Source organism: Plectrocnemia conspersa, unplaced genomic scaffold, assembly GCF_051122295.1.
Source record: "Plectrocnemia conspersa isolate PC_06_02 unplaced genomic scaffold, ASM5112229v1 ptg000006l, whole genome shotgun sequence".
NCBI lineage: Eukaryota > Metazoa > Arthropoda > Insecta > Trichoptera > Polycentropodidae > Plectrocnemia > Plectrocnemia conspersa.
The window spans coordinates 13,868,351-13,891,500 of NW_028277170.1; the positions used below are offsets into that span (position 1 = coordinate 13,868,351).

At 28.8% G+C, this 23,150-nt stretch overlaps 1 protein-coding gene across 2 annotated transcripts in view; it reads left to right on the forward strand.

Moving 5' to 3' along the window:
* Nucleotides 1-19,683, forward strand: part of LOC148234290 (uncharacterized) — a 111,588-nt gene extending 91,905 nt beyond the window's left edge. For both annotated transcript variants that reach the window (XM_088187765.1, XM_088187766.1), the window contains 4 exons: nucleotides 11,552-11,962; nucleotides 14,259-14,457; nucleotides 18,296-18,355; nucleotides 18,538-19,683. In XM_088187765.1, coding sequence (XP_088043891.1) covers nucleotides 11,552-11,962; nucleotides 14,259-14,457; nucleotides 18,296-18,355; nucleotides 18,538-18,725 — 858 coding nt within the window. In that variant the 3' untranslated portion in view covers nucleotides 18,726-19,683. The remainder of the gene's footprint in view (nucleotides 1-11,551; nucleotides 11,963-14,258; nucleotides 14,458-18,295; nucleotides 18,356-18,537) is intronic.
* Nucleotides 19,684-23,150: the final 3,467 nt, after the last annotated feature.

Consider the following 23,150-nt stretch of genomic DNA (forward strand, 5'->3'; position numbering starts at 1 on the left):
TAACATTTCTGTGCTGTTTTAAAATTTAACTGTTTCTATTTGTATAAGTATATATAATAAGCGAAATAGCAACGATCGTTTTTTATTTTATAAAATAGAGCTTTTATTTCATATTCATAAACGGTTGTGATGGACCATATGGATAATATGTAAAAATAATATAAAATTAAAAAAATTCATTTAATCATCATTGCTACCAAAATCATTTTGACAACCCTGATATAGTATGTCGCACATCTAGCCGTATCATCACGTCATTTTTCCACGCTATATTAAAATTACATTTAATTTATTCCAGTGACTCATTCGTCCACTGTGACCGGTCTGAAGTCATCTCGAAAACGGATTAGCGTGCATTAAAACGACGTATTTTTTATTCGTCTTTTATCATTTTATTAAAATATCTATTATCTGAGCTAGTGTATACACAATCCATCCGATAAATCGATACAATGAGGTATATATGGCCAAAATGGCGGCTGAATATTCTAACGGTGACGCAATGGATACACTATTCTGCTCGTAATTCATTTTACATCACTAATAAAGTTAATAAATTTTATGAGTTTTAATTTCGACATATAATTTAATCATTAATATTATTTTGTGCACTTCATACATACATAAGATTTTGACATTGACTAAAATTAACTTGACGTATGTCATCAATTAGTCCTGTATATAATTAAAACTCTCGGTCACACTTCTTAGCTCCTTGGTGTATTGATAAATTCTAGACACGGCATAAAATAATTAATATTTCAATATGGTTAAGAATACTTTCTAATAAAATTGTTTAACAAAACAGACTCATATTTATAACTTTAGCTCATGGGTGAAAACTGTGTATGTGTGAACTGCGCATTTTTATGGTGTGGTATAATAACAAAACGTTATTTTTTTGTCTTAAATAACTTTAAAAACTTAACGAAGCATATAATCAAATTTACCACTAGCTTTAAAATATATGAAATGATACGTTATTCAAAAAACATCTCAATAAAATATAGTAAATCCACATGTGAAATTACAGATACAATCACCGCAGTTATAAATTTATAAACTTGAGAATAGAGAAGAATATTTTTACAGTCATAATATAATATAATAATAAGAATACATATTGAAACCAGTTGAAACTGAGCCTTGAGATCTAATTAGTTTACGCCCTAATGAAAAATTATTATATTGTATACATTCTTGAATTACACAATTTTATGTGTGCATAATTTTATAAAGATGCAGAAACAGTATAGTAGTTGTTAAATTGCAAATATCATCCTTTACTATATTATTATATATCGTAAATCCTTCGCAAAACTTAATAACTTGATACTCAAACTAAAGCAAGTTTTATTTGATATAAAATCTATAAATAATTCAGTTTTATTTTTAATAATAATATGTTTCAATTTCGTATAATAAATAAATAAATAGCTATAGCACCAATTTATAAAATTGTCAGTAAGCCATCTTACAGTTTATTAGTATAATAATTTCTTTATTTCAAAACTGAGGTATCAAAAATTGATTTTTAGTATAATTACAATATATTAAATTTTGATTTTCCAAGTATTTATTTATAGTTAAATAGCATATGGCATCAATACTCACAATATACAAAAATCGAGTTTTGAGAAAATAAAACTACAAACAAATAATTGCTTTACTTAATTATCAATTATTTTAATAATTTTATGACTCCTATCCATATATATTTATGGAATGTTATGGTATTTAAATGATTTATATTTTTTATCAAATAATTCAAAAACATTTTTTCTATAAATATGGTGTTTTTGTGAATGCTATATCTACATATAACCTGATATGACAATGTGTGAGTTTTGACTATTTATTTATTTATTTATTCAAATGAAATTAAGACCATCGTGATTTATCAGATTACCTCAATGCGTCGCCATTGTTAAAAAATAAATATATAAAAGCAATACATAGTAAGAAATAGAAAAAATCATAAAATTAAATGATACCAACTGGAACAGCTCCTGGTATCTGACATTTAAAAAATCAATGTGCAATGTCAGCTTATGAAAAATCCGGATGGCAACAGTCATAGGCAAGTCGTCCAGTGCGGATGTCTTAGCTATAATGGGAAGCAAAAGAGGACGCGATCGAGATTCTTAAAGACGTTCCGGAACCCAAAACTGAAATTCCTCAAAAATATTTTGATTGTCGACAGACAGTGCTTCTTTGCGGTTATGAGGTTAAAACGCAAACCCTTGAGGGAGTGATCTCCCGGGTGACCGTCCGAGATAGAAGCGCGAGGCACTATCCATGACGAACAAAACATAGCAGAGTAACGCAAGCAGGGTCAAAGTGCTCGACCCCTTAGAGATGACCGAGGACCTAGGCTGCGACTGAGTGAGCATATACACCCCTCTATAAAAGGGGGGTGGTGCTATTACAAAGATGATCCGCAAATGCACGCAATTGAAAAGCAGTGCAGGCTAGCCATTGACGCTCGGGAGAAATACTAATGAAACTCCATAATGTGGGTCCCGCTCACCCGGCCGTCAAAATCTGGGTGCCCGCCCATAGGGTTGGACTCGTAGGGTGCAAGTACTGGTAACGACAGTGGTGTACGCAACGGATTCTAAAGTATTTATACTCAGACAGTGTTCTTCCCATTAGTAACTACATTTATCCAGGCTTTCACTTTAATACAATGTTCAAACAGTGGCTATGCCTAACCTCCTACCTGAGCTGTCGCGTGTCCGAAACCGTCGCGAAAGCATTATATGTTTTAAATCAGTCGGAAGCGAACTGTTATTAAGACAATATTTTCGTATTAAATAACTTTATTTTTTATTTATTTCACTTCGTGAAATAAATAAAATTATGAGGTTGACAAAAGATTAACATATCCTTTTATTTGTACAAATTGAATATTAAATACAAAGCAACACAGACAATTCGATATTTGACGTGGGTGCTGTTAGTCAGAAAACTGTAACATATTTTTACTGGTGATATTAACCTTGAAAATGAGCTTAGTAAAAGACCTCAATAAAATTAAGAAACACTGTTAAATACAATCCATAAATTTGGATATTCACAACAGACTTAGAAGCTTCCTGAAGCCACAAAAAATGTGAAAAATGTCAAATAGGTACCGCACGAACTGATAAAAAGGGAAAAGAATGTTTTTTTATTATTTTTCTTTTAATTTTGTTGATAGCCAAAACAGATCAGAGTAATTGTTAGACATGCTGCAGAACATGTACCGTAGCCAAGTTTGCTATGGTGGTCTTTTGGGAAAACTATTAATCGATTGTTTTTTGAATCAGACGAAACTATTTCAACATAATCATATTGTATAGGAATTGAAACCATGTATAGATAATTAACCATAAAACATTCGATGTTAAGAAACAGACTTGAAGCGATATTTCCTCATGATAATGTAAGATCTCACACTGATGCAAACTGAAACAAATCAGGATTAGAATTTTTGCCTCATCCTCCATATTTCCCTAATCTTCTTTTTATAAATTACCATATTTTTATTTGAATTATTCGAAAAGTCTTTGAAACAACTTCTAAAAACAATGATATTAAATTGTAGGAAAACACATATTTCTGTAAATGAAACATATTTTAAAACTACAGTAAAAATATATGTTGTTGTATATATTTTTAAAATAATCAGCTACAAAATCTATCTCCAGTATCACTGATCAATTTAGGGAGATGGAAAACAAATTAATTAGCCAGAACAATTTCTAATCCTACTAAGTGCAAATTTTAATTTGTGTGAAAGAAGAAATCGCTGCTCAAATTAATCGCTAATATTTATGTTTATATCAATGATTTTATAAACATACAAATATAGAAAAATGATCATAAAAAAATAAAAGAAATAAGTATAAAGATAGATACGTATTTAAAACGGTTTGTAAAATTATTATCAAAAAATGATGATAACGAAACTGCATGGGTACGACTACCTTTTTAATAAAATAAATAGTTTCTTTTAAAATTCATGGTATTGCAATGTAAACTATGTATGAATAAATATTTATGAGTCCCTAGTAATGAATAGTATCCCAAAGATCCCAAAAGAAAGGTGTTTGGATACAAGAACGGATAACAAACAAATATTATTTTACAAAAGCATCTCAAAAACTTTTTCGATTAAGAGGAAATATTGAGTTATTCAGTAATTCCAAATTATAAATCCTAATTCAAGAATATTGCGAACTAGCCTGCCATTGAGGGTACGAATAAATAACGAATTGTTAAAGTGAAATGCGTTTCCCATAAGCCGAGCATTTTGGAAGATCGTTTATGTAAAAAGAGAATCTCAACTTATTCTCAAACGTGATTCTGAGATCTTTTGTGGAAGCTTTTATAGCCAAAATGCTCCCATCGAGATCGTTGAAATATTTTGATGGCAAACAGCAAAAAATAACATATTATTCTAGATGATTTTTAAAACCCGTGGTTCTAATTCTACTAAAATAATAAAATAAGGAAGTTTTATTATACTTTAAAAATTGAACTTTAATTCCGACATACTACTGTAATTTATTTTTTATATAAAAATACTTACTTCGGTATTAAAAGCCAAGAATGTGCCCTTTGAATTGGTCATATATTTCTCAGTGCATATACTATTCCTATTACTTTCATTAAAAAGCATAAAATCGATTCGCCTTTTAGTCAACCAGCTTCTGTAAATAAAACAATTCAATAAATCCGACTAACGCTATAAAAATATATATTGTAGATGAGAATCTACGTGTTCATATAATCGGCTTAGTGTAATAATGTAAACTCACAGATCTTATTCGTTGATTGTGTGTTAGTACTATATGCACCATATATATTTTTTATGTATATGAAAAAAGTGATCGTCACTGTTGTCCCCGATTGGCCGACAAGACAGGATCCCTGGGGAGTCTTCCTCGTTGAGGCAATATCCGGTTTTAACAAATCGTTATTTGAACGCATGCTCGGTTACACTCGGTTAAACTGAAACAATGGACTCTTCCAGTCGTTCTAGGGCAACTGGCGTTTACACGATTCACTTTGCAATGAGTTGAAATTTATAATGTTTTATAATAATATGTACTTACAAAAATAGTTTTAATATAGCAACTCTATTCGGACACCCGATTGAAAAACTAATCAATAAATTTGTTTTAATGACGATATATAAAATATATAAAATTGAAACAATTGAACAAAAATATAAGAAATTCTTACTATTTTTTTAAGCCCCAAATATGTGCTCAAGTAATAAATAAAAGAACTCTTATTACATTTGAATCTGTGTTATTAAAAAAATAAAATCTATAAAAACAAATATTCAAATACTGACGAGGTTCGTGTAGCATTTGAATCCTTGACTTGTAAATTATTTATATCACTGATCTAGTTGTGTGAAAAGTGATTAATGTATATAAGAATAATCACTCTTCTACCTATACAAAATAGACTTCGCTTAAATACTAAAACACTTTTCTTACCTCTTTGCTACGTTTTTACCAACTTTTGTCCATGTCCTTCAACTAAATTTTTTTATTGTTACTATATCTGCTGTACCATTTAATGTTTTAGAGAATCAATTAATCATTAATTATAGTTCTACTGATTGTGCTAATATATTAAATTAAATAACATGTTTCATTTGCCATTCATTATGTAAAATAAATATTTAATGAACATTTAATTATTAGGTATAAGAATCAGAGTTGAGTTCAATCACCTTATATGCTTATTTTTATTATTAATATAATTAAAACAATAAGTTATCTATCGTAAAATACATGAATGATGCATTCGTGCATTAATAATGAGGGGATAATAATCGTTTTGTCGAGCGTAGTGAATGAAAATGATAAAATGGCCGCCAGGAGACGCCTCTGCAAAGCGACGCTTGCGTAACGACGCCATTGATTGGTCGTTGAAATTAGCGCATGCGCACAACTCATCCGAGAAAGCCCTTCGGAAAATTGCTGCCGTTCTCAAAGTGTGGCGCGCTTCATTTGTGCACGTTGAAATATGAGATATCATAGCAAACGCTGAAAAACAATTTTAAAACAAAAGAGACTTTATAAAATGGTTTGCATTAATACTGTAATTTTAAATACCGGTATTATCGAGAGACAAAATACTTAATACCGGTATTACCGATACTAATTTTTGTTATAAAGATGTTCATTTATTTAAAGTCAAACCGAATGTTTTATTGCTAAGTTTATACTGTGATATATTCTTGAATGTTGAGACATGCTTACGAGTCGCAATATTTTCTTACACAAAAGTATAAAATGAATCGGTAAAAGCTTTCAAAAAATTTTACAGATTGCTAAGAAAAATATTTAGTTTTGTACAAACACTAAAACTCGATCTAAATAAAAACGGATATTGCTTTTTTTATCGATTATTAAATCTGTAAAAAGTGTGGAAGGAAAATATTAAATTAAAAATTTTTGCAAAAACTTAATTTACAAGAGCATTCTTAAACGTTGCACAAAATAAATAATAAAAAACGACTTTAAAATGTATAAGATAAAATATACAAGCTGGTAAAAATTAAGTTAAACAGATTTGGGGAAAATTTGGGAATATATTTTGGCATTCTTTACAAAATTGTTAAAAATAATACTTTTATGTATTATTTTGTATCAAACATAAAAATTGGAAAAAGTGCCGTAGGATAATTGTAAGACAAACAGATTTTGGAAAACTTTTTAATTAAATAAGTATAGTCGTTGTTTTGATTTTTTATGATTTTGTATGATTTTGCCTCTTTTATACCAAACATAAAATCTGTAAAAAGTGTCGAAATGAAAATCCAAAACAAACAGTTAAGAACTTTGTTAATTACTAACAATATTATATGATTTAAAAAAAAATGGCACTGAAAAATGTTTTAAAATAATATTATGATAGGTTTATCTGAAAAAAGTGCTACAGAAAAATATTAAGACAAACCGTTTAAATAAAACTGTTTTTTGTATCGACTATTATGGTAAAAGAAATAATAAAATAAAAATTGAAGGCTTTAAGTTAATTTTACAATTAGCCAAAAAATAAAATTATTACTGAAAAGAAAACTTATAATAAAATCTGTAGAACGTGTCAAATGATAAACTGAAACAACTTGTAAAAAGTTTGAAAGAGTTTTACAAATTTCCAAGAGCATATTTAAATATTGCATAAAATTTCCATTAAATAACGACTAAAAAAACATTTATAGCTTATTTAAAATAAAATATAAATGCTGGAAAATCTGTAGGAGAAATATAAAACAATCCACTTTATAGTTCGCCTAGAAAATTATCTAATTTTTAACAAATGTTTATATGTAAAATATTGAAACTATTATTTAAAATTTATTTATATTTCTAATTAATACATATTTTTTTCTCTATTTACAATAAAGTAGTTTATTTCAAAAGTATATATATATATATTATATTTTATAGCTTCTGTACAACGTTTGAATAAATTTATTAGACATTATTTTACCATAAATAGTTAATGAGAGAAAGGACATGAAACAATTTAAAATATTAATATTATAAAAAATATGTCCTAATTATATTCAATTTTGTACAAATGATTCTTGAATATAATTATATATATTATATTCAAGAATCATTTGTACAAAAGCTTATTATGGAAATCAATTTATTATTAATATAAAATATTAATAGTAAAAGTTAATTTGATCGATATAGATTTACATAACAATATTCCGTTACACATACAAAAATATGTCATCCAAAAATTCATTCATAAAACGGTCACTTTTAATATATGCGCGTGATAATCCGAATGTGGGTCCCTTCGCGGGACCTCAGATTTCATTTTGTCCCGATTGAAAACTTATCGATGTTGTGTTGAATACACACATACATACACCCAGGTGAACACAATCACATGCGACCGACAAAATGACAACGACCGTGTCGTGCCCACGCACCAACTCTTCTCATTGTATGCTAATTTCCTCTCCGGAGCATGTTCCAGTACCAAATTACACGCACTCTTCAACATTTCCAAACAATAATGAACCATTTATTCGGTTGGTGTTTTATTTTTTTATTATATATTCGTTTGGTGTTCTTCTTTTCGGCTTTCGCCTCTCATAAGCGACGCTTCAATGATGTTCCTCGAACCAAAATGCAACACATAAATCGACGCGGAGATTGTGTAGTACAGATACAGTTAATGTAGTCTCGAGGCAAATTTCTTAAACGTGTTTGATATTGTATTTTTATTTTATAAGTTCCTAAGTTCGATAACAGGTAAACAAGTGATATAAAGATAAAAATTTCATATAGATAAAATAGGTACTCTCATATTTTATTAAACAGCTGCTTTCCTCGATATACGTTTGGCAAATGAATATGAAATTATAAGTCATATCTAAAAGGTTGATATTTCATAGTAAAATATTAAGACGAAAAATCTTTCGACTGTCCAATAAAATAAGGAGTACGTCAGGACAGTGTATCAGGGCCAGTATTGTAGTTATTATATACAGCAGACTTTCCAACTACCTGCAGAACCTTTGCTGACGACACAGTTATTATATTATAGCGTCTACTTATCTCCAATAAAACCTAAAAAAATACAAGAATGGCTGCGTATTTTTAGTATAAAGTCTGTCAATGTTTCGTTTACCCATATTTGGAGTAAAATATAGCATCTAGGACTCTCGCTAATGATCAAAACCTCATTACTGACAGTAAGGAATAAGCTGCTTATTTACAAATCTAACCTTAAGCCAATTTGGATGTACGTTATTTAACTCTGGGGATCAGCATGCAACTTCAACATAGAAATAATTGAATGGTTGTAAAATAGAAATTTAAGGGTAGTATTGGATGTTCCGTGTTATTTCCAAGACTTGGTGTGGAAAAAGTGGAAATCGCAAAACGGAAATATAAGAAAAGAATAGAGACACATCTTTAGAAATTGGCTAATATATTGATCGATTGGAAAATTAATGAGAAAAATTATTGATTAATAGTTATGATGAAACGCCCACCAGCGATTCATCACAATTGAGATTTAATAATACAAGTTTTACTTAATGTCAGGATAAAAAGTCAGATTACAAAAAAAATACTAAAACTAAATAAACTCGTTTCAGGTGAAAACTTATATGATGATTTCATATTTATTAATTTAGTGTTTTCTACATATAAAACATCATTATATGTAGAAAATCTTTTCTGTGATTTTATTCACAAGAATTTGGCTCAATGTTTATGCGTGTAAATTATATAATAGTTATTACTTTGTCTCTTTTATAACTACCTGCTCTGAATGAAGCTGCGAATTTTTCAGATTTGCAACTATTATTTGTTTTTAAAATAGCAGTTGTAAACTATTTAGAAATATTCGTATAAATTAATGTTTTAACAAAAGAACATTTCATGAGAATTCTAATTTTTTTTTTCGATAAAAATATCATGCAATGTACCATTGTATTTATTTTCTTATATTTTTTAGATAGCGTCGACTTTATTTTTATACAAAATCAATAAAAAATATTGTTGTACATAAGTATATAATATATTTTTTTATTTATTATAATAGTAAAATCGCTATAAAATGTTTTTAGCTTAAATAAAAAAACTTTTTATTGTATCGTATATTTTCTCTTGATTAAAATTCATTATATTATTTTATACGATTATTGAAAACCAGACTTATATTTTAGATATAAATCAAAGTTCAATCATTTATAATTATTGTTCTATAATATGTACAATATACACTATACAAAGTCAAATAATGTGGCGGAAGCGTTGTTCTGGGGTTGCATGGCAGTATTAGGGGTAGTAAACCTGAACATTTGCGAGAGTAGTTGTTGGAATCCACTCTAATGGATTCCTACTGGAAAATACTTCAAACACAGACCACGCTATCATCTGATTTCAGCAAGAAAACGCTTCATGCCATACTTTGCTAAAAAGCAGGGGTTAGTTTGCGTCAAAGGGTTTAACGCTTTCAGGATGGCCTACACAGTCACCAGATCTAAATTTTATTATTTATATAGAGCATTTATGGGCAAAATTAAAAGAAACGGTTGCCCAACACAATGACAAACCCAAAATTGCACTGTGAGTAAAATTGCAGATGGAATGGAGAAAATTGTCTCCATCTACCCGCAAGCATTAGTTGCCAGTATGCCAAAAAGGGTTGCAACGGTAAAAATAGCTAAAGATGGGCCTACTAAATATTAAAAATAAGCACTTCGGTTTTTTATTTATATTTTCACGATTTTTCAAGATATAACACATTTACTGGCGTGCCCCATTATTATGGACAAGCCTGTATGATTATCAATAAGACTCTTTTTGCTATCTAATAAACGATATTTTACATGGGTAAAAAACTATGGTTAACTTCAATGAGCCTAAAATGTCCTTAGCTATGATATTCAAGTATATGTATATATTATGGGTAACAAAAACATGTGGATTTTATAATCAATATAAAAAATATATTCTTTTTTTTAAATTGTTAAAACAAAAGTATTAAAAATAATTTCTGTCGTTATTTACAACTACTTCATATCTCTCTTGCAGATCTCTAATCTAGAAATAAATAGTTAAAGTACTGGAAAAGGAAATAATCGGATGAAGCGTGAATATGGAGGGTGTGGTAGAATCTCCCAGTTTAATGTCTTTATACCCGTAATAATTACATCCTTTCTATTAAATAAACTTATAATAATTTACAACGAATTATTCAGCGTACATACCACCAAATGCAGAGAAAATCTTTTCGGCGTGTTAACCTGGACTTATTTAATTTGGAGAAGTCACTATTTTTACGACTTATATTATCGCGAAAAACCCATGATAAAATTTTATATAAAAAGAGACATATTGTTTGTCTTGGCAACAATGAATTGCATTTGTTACTCTGCTCGCTTTTGTTATATTTTCAGATAGTTCAGTCCGGGTTCAAAAACCTCTTCTATTCGACTTGCCGATGCGCTTTAAATTTAACTGTATTGTAAAACATAGAAATTAAAGTGTTTGCGATAATTTCTTAATGGTAAGCCAAAGATCTGATTCAACAAAAAAATTTAATAATAGTTTAAAAATACGCAATTTTTTCAGGTATATAAAGCTTACTTAAAAAGAATTATAATATATGATAAGTTTAATAATATAATGCATGTAAAAATAATATATTTAAAATTTAAATTGTCTGTAAAAATAACTGTTAATTATAAAACATGTTTTACAATTTCATGTTCCTGAATAAATTGCAAAAGTAAAAGTGCGCCATTAAATTGTAAATCAACAAGCCAGTTGTAGTGTCATTTTCGTTTACCGATGCCATTTTATGGCTTTTAAAATTATTTATGATACATGTTGTACATATTTACTAATAAATATATATTATAAACGTAATAAATATATTTTATTGGTGTGGCAAAATGCATTGGCTTTGAAATATATATTAGTCCAATGTAAAACCTTTAACTTAAGTACTATAAAAACGCTTGTGTTTCATTTATTATATCTGAGATTTTTATTGTTTTCAGACAAGCGATCTGGACAGTCTTCTAGGCAAAGAGGAGGGGGAGAATTCCCCCTCCATGGGCTTGGACATCTTTGAGAACGGAACCGGAAGATGCGACGACCCTTTCTTGAGGCCCGCCCTTTGGGAGGACATTGCTTCCTCCATAAGAAACATAGACCCCGAGAATGCCTCTATGCTGGCGCCTTTGGGTCCATTTGTCAAGTTGGAGAACGAAGATGGAATGTCACCTTCGCCCCTGTTGGCGCCTCTGGACGTAAAGCAGGAGAGGCTGAGCACCAGAGCCCCTACATATCCAGTGCAGCTGCCCTACCCTCCAGCGCCACCTGCGCCCCCGGCGCCCCCACCGCGCCTATACATGGGACCTTTAACTCCTCCATCGTCAGATCCCGGTTCTCCTGGAAACTCATTACAGGTAAATAACCTTCACTCCAATAATATAGTGCGTAATATATTTGTATTATTTCATTACAAATTTGCGAAGTATATAAAATATTGTAATCAAAATCCATCATTGCCCAGCTTCTCCAGATTAAAGATATCTATATTGCATACAACTAAATATTAGTATATAAATATTAATAAATACAACCTAAAATTATATACTTTACTGAAATTAATATAGCATTTTTGGAATATTATCTCCGTCAGTCACATTTTAAAATAGTAAAACTTAGCTCCTCTATATTTTCATTGAGCATATTGATTTTCGGCTTGTGAATCACAATTTATATAAATCCTAAATCTAAAAAACATTGACACAATTCAACACAAATCGAATTTGATATTTATTTTTTATTTGTTGGGATTTTTTTTTTTTTAAATATGATAATTACTCTTGATTTAAAAATACTTTATCTCAAACTCTTCTGTACTTGATTAAAAAATTGTTTTTATAAGTTATTTAAAACTTCATAAGGGTCATCATAACATATCAACAATAATTTAATTTTTAATCTTGCGCCTCTTTATTTTTATTCCTTAATATTTTTCCCCTACGACGACAACATTAAATTTTCCATTTCATATTTACCGAGCTTTTAACAATTGTGATGTAATCTCTGACTATTCTGCATCATCATATTTGTTACTCTCAGACCAATACATAGCTTAGTAAATTAGTAAATCATAATCAAAAACTTAGTCCAAACATTAAACTTTTAAATAAAATCTTCTTATAAATATTTTCTGTGTTTCATAAATTCCTTATAATCCTAATCCTGTTCAATAAAATTAGCTGGTTGCTTAAAACTTTATCGTTTCCTGATTTGTGGAGATTTATTTTAAATAATAAATTTAATTTGGTACATAATTTAGTAATTCTAATCACAAGGAGCAGGAAGTTTTATTAAAATTATTTATACTATTTACTAGTTCCTTTCTTTTAACATGTTATTTTAATTCACCGATTCGAACTTATTTTCTGTGCTGCTTCTTTACGGTAACTTACTAATTTGATATGGCAGTATTACATATGAGTTGTACAATATATTTATCGCTTTATTTAATTAATTGATTTTTACGACAACTGAGTGTTTGCTTTCAGAGTTGTACCTCTATCACTGGTATCGATATAGCGCAAAATCGAATTATTAAGGACACGCTGGTGTGTGCAGTGAAAACTCGTTTTTATTATTATCTACATGGTATTTTCGTTTCCAGCAAACAGCCATATCGTATGTAAAATACTACATTCAACACACTAGCGTGCAAAATTGACAATATTTAACAGCATTTAAGGCATAAATGTCTCGCTGGTTGTGAAGCTCGTGAGATTTTATAGTGTGCGCCGTTAGAATAAACTATAAATAATTTCGTTTCGCATTTATGCCAGTTTAATATCTAAATTTTTACCTTCTTTGCTAAGTTCGTTTCCCACATATTTTATTGCCAACTCGATACATTATATTATTACATCTTTAGTGTATGTATTATATATTCAAATAGTTTTTACTATGCCAATATCACCTTAAAGGTTGTTAATTATTTAATGGGTTGTAATATTATATTAATAGTTTAATCTCAATATTATTTTCCTAGATACACTCAGCAGAAGTGTTTTGCCCAAGTCAGAAGAATACACCTCTTAGGTCAATTTCTGGCACAAAGTAAATTATTTATGAGGCTATGCTAATTGGAATTGAATCCACTTCACAACATATGTTAAGCGAATCTAAATTCTTCAAACTATTTTATGCTGCGGTAATTCAAAAAATTTAAGAAATTAATTGGACTACTAAAATATTCATCTTCGTCTTTTATGTGCACTAGAAATGCACTCTTAAATCGATAAATTGTTTGTTGCATTGTTTATTGCAAAACTTACGCGTTTTTTGTGAATAATATTAAGTTTCGAAAATAAAGAGTAACAATAATACTTTGGAATTATCATAGTAAGTATACCAACGTTGACCATTAAATTTAAAAAAATAGTGTTCTACAAAACTTACTCGAAGCATACATATATTTTTTTTAATGTAGTCTATTGTCTTCAAGTCACACATTGAAATGATTTGCCTGCCTTTGAGATGTATTAGATTAATCGAAAATGATTCACCATTCATATCATTTACAAGTATCATTTCTTGATTCGAAAGATTTTTTAAAATGATATATGTCTATATATTTGCATGTCCAAGACTGCGTAAAAACTGTCATATGTTTACTAAGATTTACTCATGCTATATGCCATGCGTTGTTTTGCTCTACAGGGTGTTCCAAGGAGAACGCCGCCCCCGCCCTATCCGGCTCCGAGGCCGCCCTTACAGGTGCCGCCGCCGCTGCCTCCTAATATGGTGCCCCAAAACCCTCAAGCACCACCGCAGCCGACGGCTCCACATCCCACCAGATGCAACAGAAGAAACAATCCAGAATTGGAGAGGCGACGAGTACACCACTGCGAATTCATGGGTAACCTACAACATATTTTTCTAATATTAGCATCAAGTTATAACAGAATGTATCGTTTGGGTCGAACATATCACGTTCCGCATACAAGAATCATTATATTGAAGCTGTGATACATTTACAAAACGACCATAGTATATTGACAAATAATAATAAGAATTCGTAGTCTGACACAACAAATACTAACAATCAAATATTCGCTCATAACAATATATTTATTTTTTTAATATCCATAAGTCAGAAAGAGATGATGGTATTAAGGTTTATCCCAATAGTTAATCTTAAAAGTTAAGACACGTATAAATGTAGCAAAAATAAATCGCTGATGATTTACTTATTATTTGTTTACACAAAAGTATAAAATATAGTTTAAACACTGAATTTTTTACGTGGCAGTTTTGCTTTGTGAGGTATGCATTGTCGTGATGAAAAATTATCTCCTTTCTTAAATAAATATGGACGTTTATCCTTAAGTTTCTGGTTTATTCTTTGTAATTGTCGACAATAAGCATCTACAGTAACCATTTCACGAAAAGTTTTAATACTTCATAATGAATGATTACGTGTACATTTCATGAAACGAATAACATAACGTTTTAAAGTGTTAACCCGGGCTTATGATTGGAATTAGCGTTAAATTCAAGGAAAGGCATTGTTTTTTCCTGCTTACATTGTCTTAAAAAGAAAATTTTTATAACAATGAATTAAGCGTGTTTTTCCACTTGTCCTTGTTAGCTTCTTGGGTGGTTATTTTATTTAATTTTCCGATGTCATTTGAACATAACGTTAATATTAATGTTTCATCTCGAGAATTTCTCGAAAAAAATGCCAAATCAAGAATTCTCATCTCTCGAGAGATTTTTTTTGTTAAAAGTTAATTTAAATACAGTGTTTTACAATCGCTGTATTTAATTTATACCGCTGCATAAGAAAGGGTGAGTCTCGTGCTTTCTTAGAAGCTTTTAATTGAATTCGGATGTATTTTAATGGCAAAAATGTTTAGTTCTCAACCACTCTAGTCGGCCTTATCTTTCCATTAGTAATCTAAGAATTACATTAATTATTACATAAGTAAAAACACTTAGTGTAGGAATCGGCAAATCGCAAAAAAAAATTTGCCCGTCGGCGAATTTAATTTTTTTCAATAATCCAAATTGGTTTTTATCTTTATATTGTTCGAAATATGAAAAATGTAAAGTAGCAACAGCTGTTATTGCCAATTTTTCTTACAATTTAAGAGCCTAAATTTTTTTCGTAGCTCTGCAATTAATCAAAGTAGATCGATCCATCTGGTCCTTATATTATTTGCATCATTTATAACAAATCATCATTTTATTGAATTTTGTTCTCTTCTACGATCATCAATATTATAGTACTGTATTATTATGAAAATGAGAATTTTCATTTCTCGAGAAATAAAAAACATCCAGTAACCAGAATGCAACAACGTTTTTACAACAATTCTTCATTGGTTAGCTGAAGTTCTGTTTCAACCAGAGATTTTAATGTAAACATACTATTATCAATTATTGCTATTATTTATATATTAGTATAATAAAATTATCAGTTACCAGAATGTCTCATTAAATCATTTTTTAAATTTGCTTTATTATTTCTAATGTTATTTTAGGATAAAAATGGTTATGTTTTGTTTATAATACGTACACAACAATTTAAAATTAATGTAATCACTAACACTTATAGCTATAATCAAAATGTTATGACACAAAACATTTCTATACCAGATTCATTCAATGACTAAAAAAAGTATAATATTTATTGCACTTCATCATAGTATCAGTACCTAGACCATACTCTCTTACCTGCTTAGTTATTTTTGGTGAATGTTTATATTGAAAAAAAACTTATTTGTTGCACCTAAATGAAAATGGAAGTAAAAATTCAATTACAGGGTCAGCTAAAATATACCATATATACAAATACCTTTGGCATTTTTTTATGTTAATACTAATTTGTTAGTATTATTGACCAAAGCAGCTTTAAATTAATTCGATTTGCAATCATAATATTAAATTTATTAAGAATTATTCACATTATACAATTTGTACGTTCATGGATAATTTTACACAAAGATTCTCCGTATTCATATGGAACACATAAGTATATATGTGTTGGGTTGCATGACTAATATCGATTAAAGTTAGCGTATAATGTTTTAAATCTACGGCGAAAGTAATAAAAGAAATTTAGTGTTTGGCGTATTACAATAAAGTACATAGACAGGATAACTAAACTACATTAAATTAATACACAGCGATACATTATTATTTAGATCAAAGCGGCTTATTGTTCTGTAGTATATGTATGTATATGAAAAATCATCAAGGTATGAAATAAAAAATATACTAAATATCATAGTGTGCTCCCGATTATCCGGGTGCATCCCTATCGAGCTCGACGGTTTACCGTTACATTCTAATTAGAATCCACTTCTATTTGCCTCTCAGCCATACACCGTGGGGGTGTTACCTTGCGCTTCTAAAGAAATATTTATCATTTTATTTTTATTATATTATAATACTCTTTTCTTATAATAAATATAAATATTTTATTGCTTTTGGAAACAAAAAGAGTAGGAATACATTTAATAATGACTATAATAATTATATTTATTTAAAATATCGGTAAAATTCCGCACAAAATTTAAAAAAATCAGACACATAAGTAGTAAAATTATGGAATGAAGTTAGTGGTATTGTAGGTTAATCAAATTTATTCATTTAACAATCCAGAACTGACGCCGATTCCCTAGAAATAAAAGTGGGAGTGGTGTCACATGCATCGAAGAAAGAGATAAAGCATGCTCTTTCGTGTAACGGTACTTCGTCCAGATGACATGGGAATCTTATGAAGCTATCCGAGTGCGGATTAACCATGCATAAATATGTTTTTTTAATAATAATTCAGTAATGTGTTGCGGAAATACAGCTGGAACTCATAAAATAAAACTTTTGGAGATTAGAAAAGCAAAATACTTAGATTATTTAAAGGTTCTGTGATATATGTATCTAAAAATGCAGATTAATGCAAAATTTAAAAAGCTTTGGAAATGTCGATCAGGAAAATATTGAGGAGCCAGATTTTCAATGCTTGAATAATGCGGATGTTGTTTTTATTGTCACTTAAAAGGAAGAGAAAGAGTGATAATGAGAACTACGCTAGTCACAAGATGGCACTGACTTACTCTACACGACTAAAGGGGTATCAAATATAACGATATAATAGATTTTCTAAAAGTATTGAGAGATTCTCAATTGCAAACGAGAATCATCTATTTATTTAATGAATAAAAAAACAATAATCTGTATTGTAAATATATTATACATATTTTAAAACGAAATAAAAATTGATGGTTCGGATTATCCGTATTTTTTAATTTTCTGTGCCTTTCTTTCTCAGCATTAGCTTAGATAATAAAGAATATACTATATGGTTGCATCACCATATTATAGACTAGTTTTTGCCAAACTTGTCTATAATATTATTTTATACATTTACTTTCAAAAGTGGAAGATCCCACGTCAGACCCATAAATAAATCGTAGTAATTTGTTTGTAGTAAAGGGACAAAATTATTTTGTAATACAGTTAAAATAGTTTATGATTCAATCACATTTGTATTATTATTTATACAAATGATTACATTAAGTCCTAAATAACAAATGGATGTTTAAAATGGATTGACATCAAATTAAACCGAAATCAAAATTTGATATTATTATACCATGTTTTTTTTTTATTAAATGCATTTTATTATATATGGATAAATGTGTTTAATAATCAAAATAAATTATGAATTTAATTTTAATTAATACTTTCAGGTTGCAACAAGATATACACAAAAAGCTCACACTTGAAAGCTCACCAGCGTATACACACAGGTAATAAGCATTTAAAGCATGTTTTTAAAAGAAAAAAATGCGTTGCGAAAATGGTGCGTTTTGATAATGCCAAGCAGCGAGTTTTTTATGTAGTATATGTGATTGCTAGCGATTTTGTATGTACATAATTGCCCGTAGCGGCTTTTAAACGCAACATAATGGTATAGCTATGTGATTTTTAGGAGAAAAGCCCTACACTTGCCAGTGGCCAGAGTGCGAATGGAAATTCGCAAGATCCGACGAACTGACACGCCATTTTCGCAAGCACACGGGAGCTAAGCCATTCAAGTGTTACGTCTGCGAACGATGCTTCGCCAGGAGCGACCATCTGGCGTTACACATGAAACGTCACGTGCCCAGATCGCGGTAATGGGCAGTAGAAGAAAACGAGCCAGAAGAGATCCGGAAATTAGTTAAAATTTGTTTTAAAAAAACGAGCACGCGTTAAGTTTTTTTTAGTGATCAAGGACTAGAAGAGAGACTAAGAAGCGGACGAATGAATTTTTTTATCGCTTTATTGATAAGCAATGATTTTTGTGAATTTTTATTGTTTATGGGCTTGAATACACAAGCGCTTATGACGGGGCGCAGTTTAATTAATGTGCGAAAGCAATATCCGACACAATCAGAACGTTTTTGGTAATTGATATATATCATATTGTATTTTAGAGCAATGTTTCCTAACCAGTATGCGCGAACGATTGGAAAGTGTGCCGTAAGATATTGTGGGGAAATGAACATTGCGTACCCAATTAAAACTCGACATCTTTTTCAACTGTGGAAAAAATCACGAAATCCGAATTTCCATTTTCCGTAAGCAAAATTAATTAACATTTTAATAATAAGAATGTCAATGTTCAATTTAGATGTTTTGCTAGTTAACTGATTATTTTTAAAATGTCGCAAATATTTTTTGATTCTTAAATTTCTTAAATAATAAAATCCTCCCAGCTTATGTATGGCAAGTTGAACCAGATTTTACTAATACAGTAGAATGTTGGATTGCGAAGAGTGTTTTGTAAGACGGGCATTTTTTTAACAATTTTTAACTTTATATACTGCTATGGAAAAAACTGTAGTTTGATTGCATTGAGGGATTTGCTCATGAACGGAAGATACAATTGCTGATGAAATTGTGTCCTTGGAACGAGGACTGCATTCAAGAGCCGCATCGAGATCATCAGCAGGATTTCAAATGATATTGGAAAGCTGTGTTAAATATGGGAAACAGTGCAAAATAAGGCTGTGCGAACGACAATGCAGTATATTTTATATTTCCGTCAATGGATAGGTTCCAGTGCAAGCGGTTCAAATCGCAAAAAGAAAAAGATTCCAGTGAGCCAACAGATACCGATGATTTTTATTATATTAAATTAAAATAATAATAAAAATATCAAGTATTTATATTTTTTTATATATGGATCGAATCGTTCGAGTTTCCAATATATATATAAATGGGATCCGCTTTAATATACGAGTGCTTTGGATAACAAACATTTCCGGAACGATTTTGCTCGCAATCCAAGTCTCTACTGTATATATTTGCATTAAAAATCATAAAAAAAAAACTGTTTTAGACGTTGCCGACCTATGTACTATTTCAGATTTTTGTCACAAAAATAATAATTTTCTGTATAATCACAAATCACTATATCTAAAATCTTTAATTGGATTAAATTTTTTTTAAATACGCAAAATTGATCATTTATTAAAAAAAATGCTTTAAGCTCAGAAGTAATTTTGTTATAGTCGATTATCTCATTTAATGAAATATGAAAATATGAAAAAATGATGATGAAATGTATATCAAATTAGATATCAACACAATCTTTGTGACAAAAATCTGTTTCTAGTATCACGAGTAACACTATCATAAGCGGTATCATAATTCTAACTTAAAAAGCCATAATATTAAATAAACTATAACCTTTATCTGCTTTAAATGTGTACTATGTGTATGTATCTATAATAGTTTATTATAAGTAATCTTTAAATTATTATTAAAAAAATTTAAGAGTCAGTGATTATTATTAAAAGTAATTTAGGATGTCTATACTGCTTAAAATCGGTACAGTAGCAACGTAAATATCAGTTTGTCGCTAAAATTAATAGTTGTGAAACATTGCTCTAAATAATATTTAGCGAGGTGTATTTTGAACATACGACGTATTTTTAACATTGTCTCCTTCTATTATTTGTCGTTTTTTTCACAATGCCTTTTTATCTACAATGTTATCAAACTAAAACATCAGTTAAAAAAACCTCGGTAAAAACGTAAGCAAAGCGCTAGTGTAGTCAAACCCTATATTACACTCGCATCAGCGCGAGACACGGTGATATATCTAGTTTGAGCTGAAATGTATTGTATTTTAGAACCCGATTGCTCATTGCTGGAAGAGAAATATTTGATGAGCAATATTTTCCTTAGCTTTTGGTGGGCCGATGCGATTTTATTAACCCTCCAATTATAATAAAAATATTGCTCATTCAAATACCTTTTGTGGTTCTACTTATTTTCAACCATTGTATAGTGTTAGTATATCGATCATTTTTAAAGCATGATAATATTACATCAAAGTCAAAAGTATATTTTAAACATTCAAAAGCCATATCTGCCATTATAAAGAAAATAATCAAATCAATACGTGCCATCCGACATATTCAAGTAAATGTATGTAATATTTAAAAAATATATATTCCGTGCTTCATATTTACTCTTATCGAATCGTATACTAGCTGTAAACGTATTTAATGTAAGATATTTGTAGTATTATTTTTTTTATTCGGAAAAATGATAGTCAAAATAGCCATATCTTTTGCATAATATCTTGAAAACTGCTTAATATCTTGTAAGTTTTGCCATTCATTTATTAAAATTACAAAATATGAATTTTATATTTTATATATTTCAATTTTGCACGAAACACCATTCAATAATTCAATTTTGCACGAAATCTGAACTTTGAGTTATTATTTTTTAGTTTTACTAACTAGTAATTATTGCCATTATAAAATAAATCTAGTTTATGTCAATACATATCAAATTAAGTACAAAATTTAATTATTGATAAAAATATATAATATTTCATATTATTATTTTTACATGAAATATATTTTTTATTTGCACTTTGCTTTCAATTATATAAAGTTTTTTTCATATTTTTCAATAACAAAAATTTTAGAAATATATTTCAATATTAAATTATAACAAATAAAATTAAATATTCACCAAAGACAGTTTTATTTTTCAGTTATATATATGTATGTTTTGGTATAGTTATTGTTTATATTAAAAATAAGTATTATTTCAAACGCAATTATTACTCTTTACGTCTAAAAGTATAACACAAATATCACAAAAAAATGTATTTTTCGAATTAATCTCAAAAATATATGTATCACAAAAGATTTTTAGTTAAGTCTTTGTATTTAGTATTGTACGTTTTCACTGTGATTGATTTATTAAAAAATATATATATATACATAATTGCAAAAATATCTTTATTTAATTGTTAATGTTATGATTATATGTCCCTTTCAGCGTAATATTTATATCATAAAGAAAACTTTTCATAAATAGTATATATATAGTAAAATAAATCGTTTTGCGAAATTTAGAAAACATTTTTTTTGTATATATTATAACTGCTGTAAAGAAAATTGTATTATTATTATAATTTCGATTCTTTAAGAAGCGTTGTTAGTTTTAATTATGTAAGTATATATCTACAACGATGTGTATTAATATAATACAATACACATCATCGCCTAACTGTGAGTCTTATTCTATCGAATCTTATGCTATAAATTATAATTTCAATTTATTAAAATATAGAACAAATACGCAGTAAGGCGACGATATACACACTTTTAATAATATCTTTAATAAATATATAGATTTGTGGAAGCGTAAGTATTGTGATTTAATTAATATCTATGTTATACATTTTTTTATTAAATAAAAAACCAAAAACCTAAAATTTCTCGTACCAATATCTATTATAATTATATGTATTATTGTTATTTATAATATAAGTTATGCAAACGTTCACTTGAGGAATAAATTTAATTTAATAATATATAATGCCACATCTATTGAGTCATAAAAGTTATTGATTTCTGCCATATATTAATCAGTCATAGATATTATATTGTTTTAAATGTAAAATATACATATATGGATTTTTAGATTTTCGCGAATATAATTATTTTTGAAATCTCGGAATTCATCGCGATTTTCACTTACTTGTATTCTATATTTCGACCGTGATATTCCGGCCATGATCACGAATTATTCCCAACAGTTACGAATAATTCGTGATCATGGCCGGATAATCACGGCCGAAATATAAAATTCAAGTAAGTGAAAATCGCGATGAATTCCGAGATTTCAAAAAAAAAAGATATATATATTCGATCATATTATATTATATTATAATTGTGGGGCGTTAAAAAGTAACCTCGGTTAATTTTTAATGCACCGTTAAATACATGATTCTGTGCTCTCTTTACTTGTACATAGTTTAGGTTAAATTATAGTTATATTAAAAGGTGAAATTAAATCATTCTTTGTCATTTATTTACGTTTTGTTCAAATATTATTATTACTATGATTATGTTTTAAATTTAAAGTTTTTTATAATATTTTTTTAGAAAAAAAATATTGTCAATGCACGTGCAAAATGTCTTTTTTTAATTTCAATGCATTTATAACCAATTAATTTATATGTATTTACAAGAAAAATACTATGTATACAACATGCAGTCACTTAATAAATTAAATATGTACACCTAA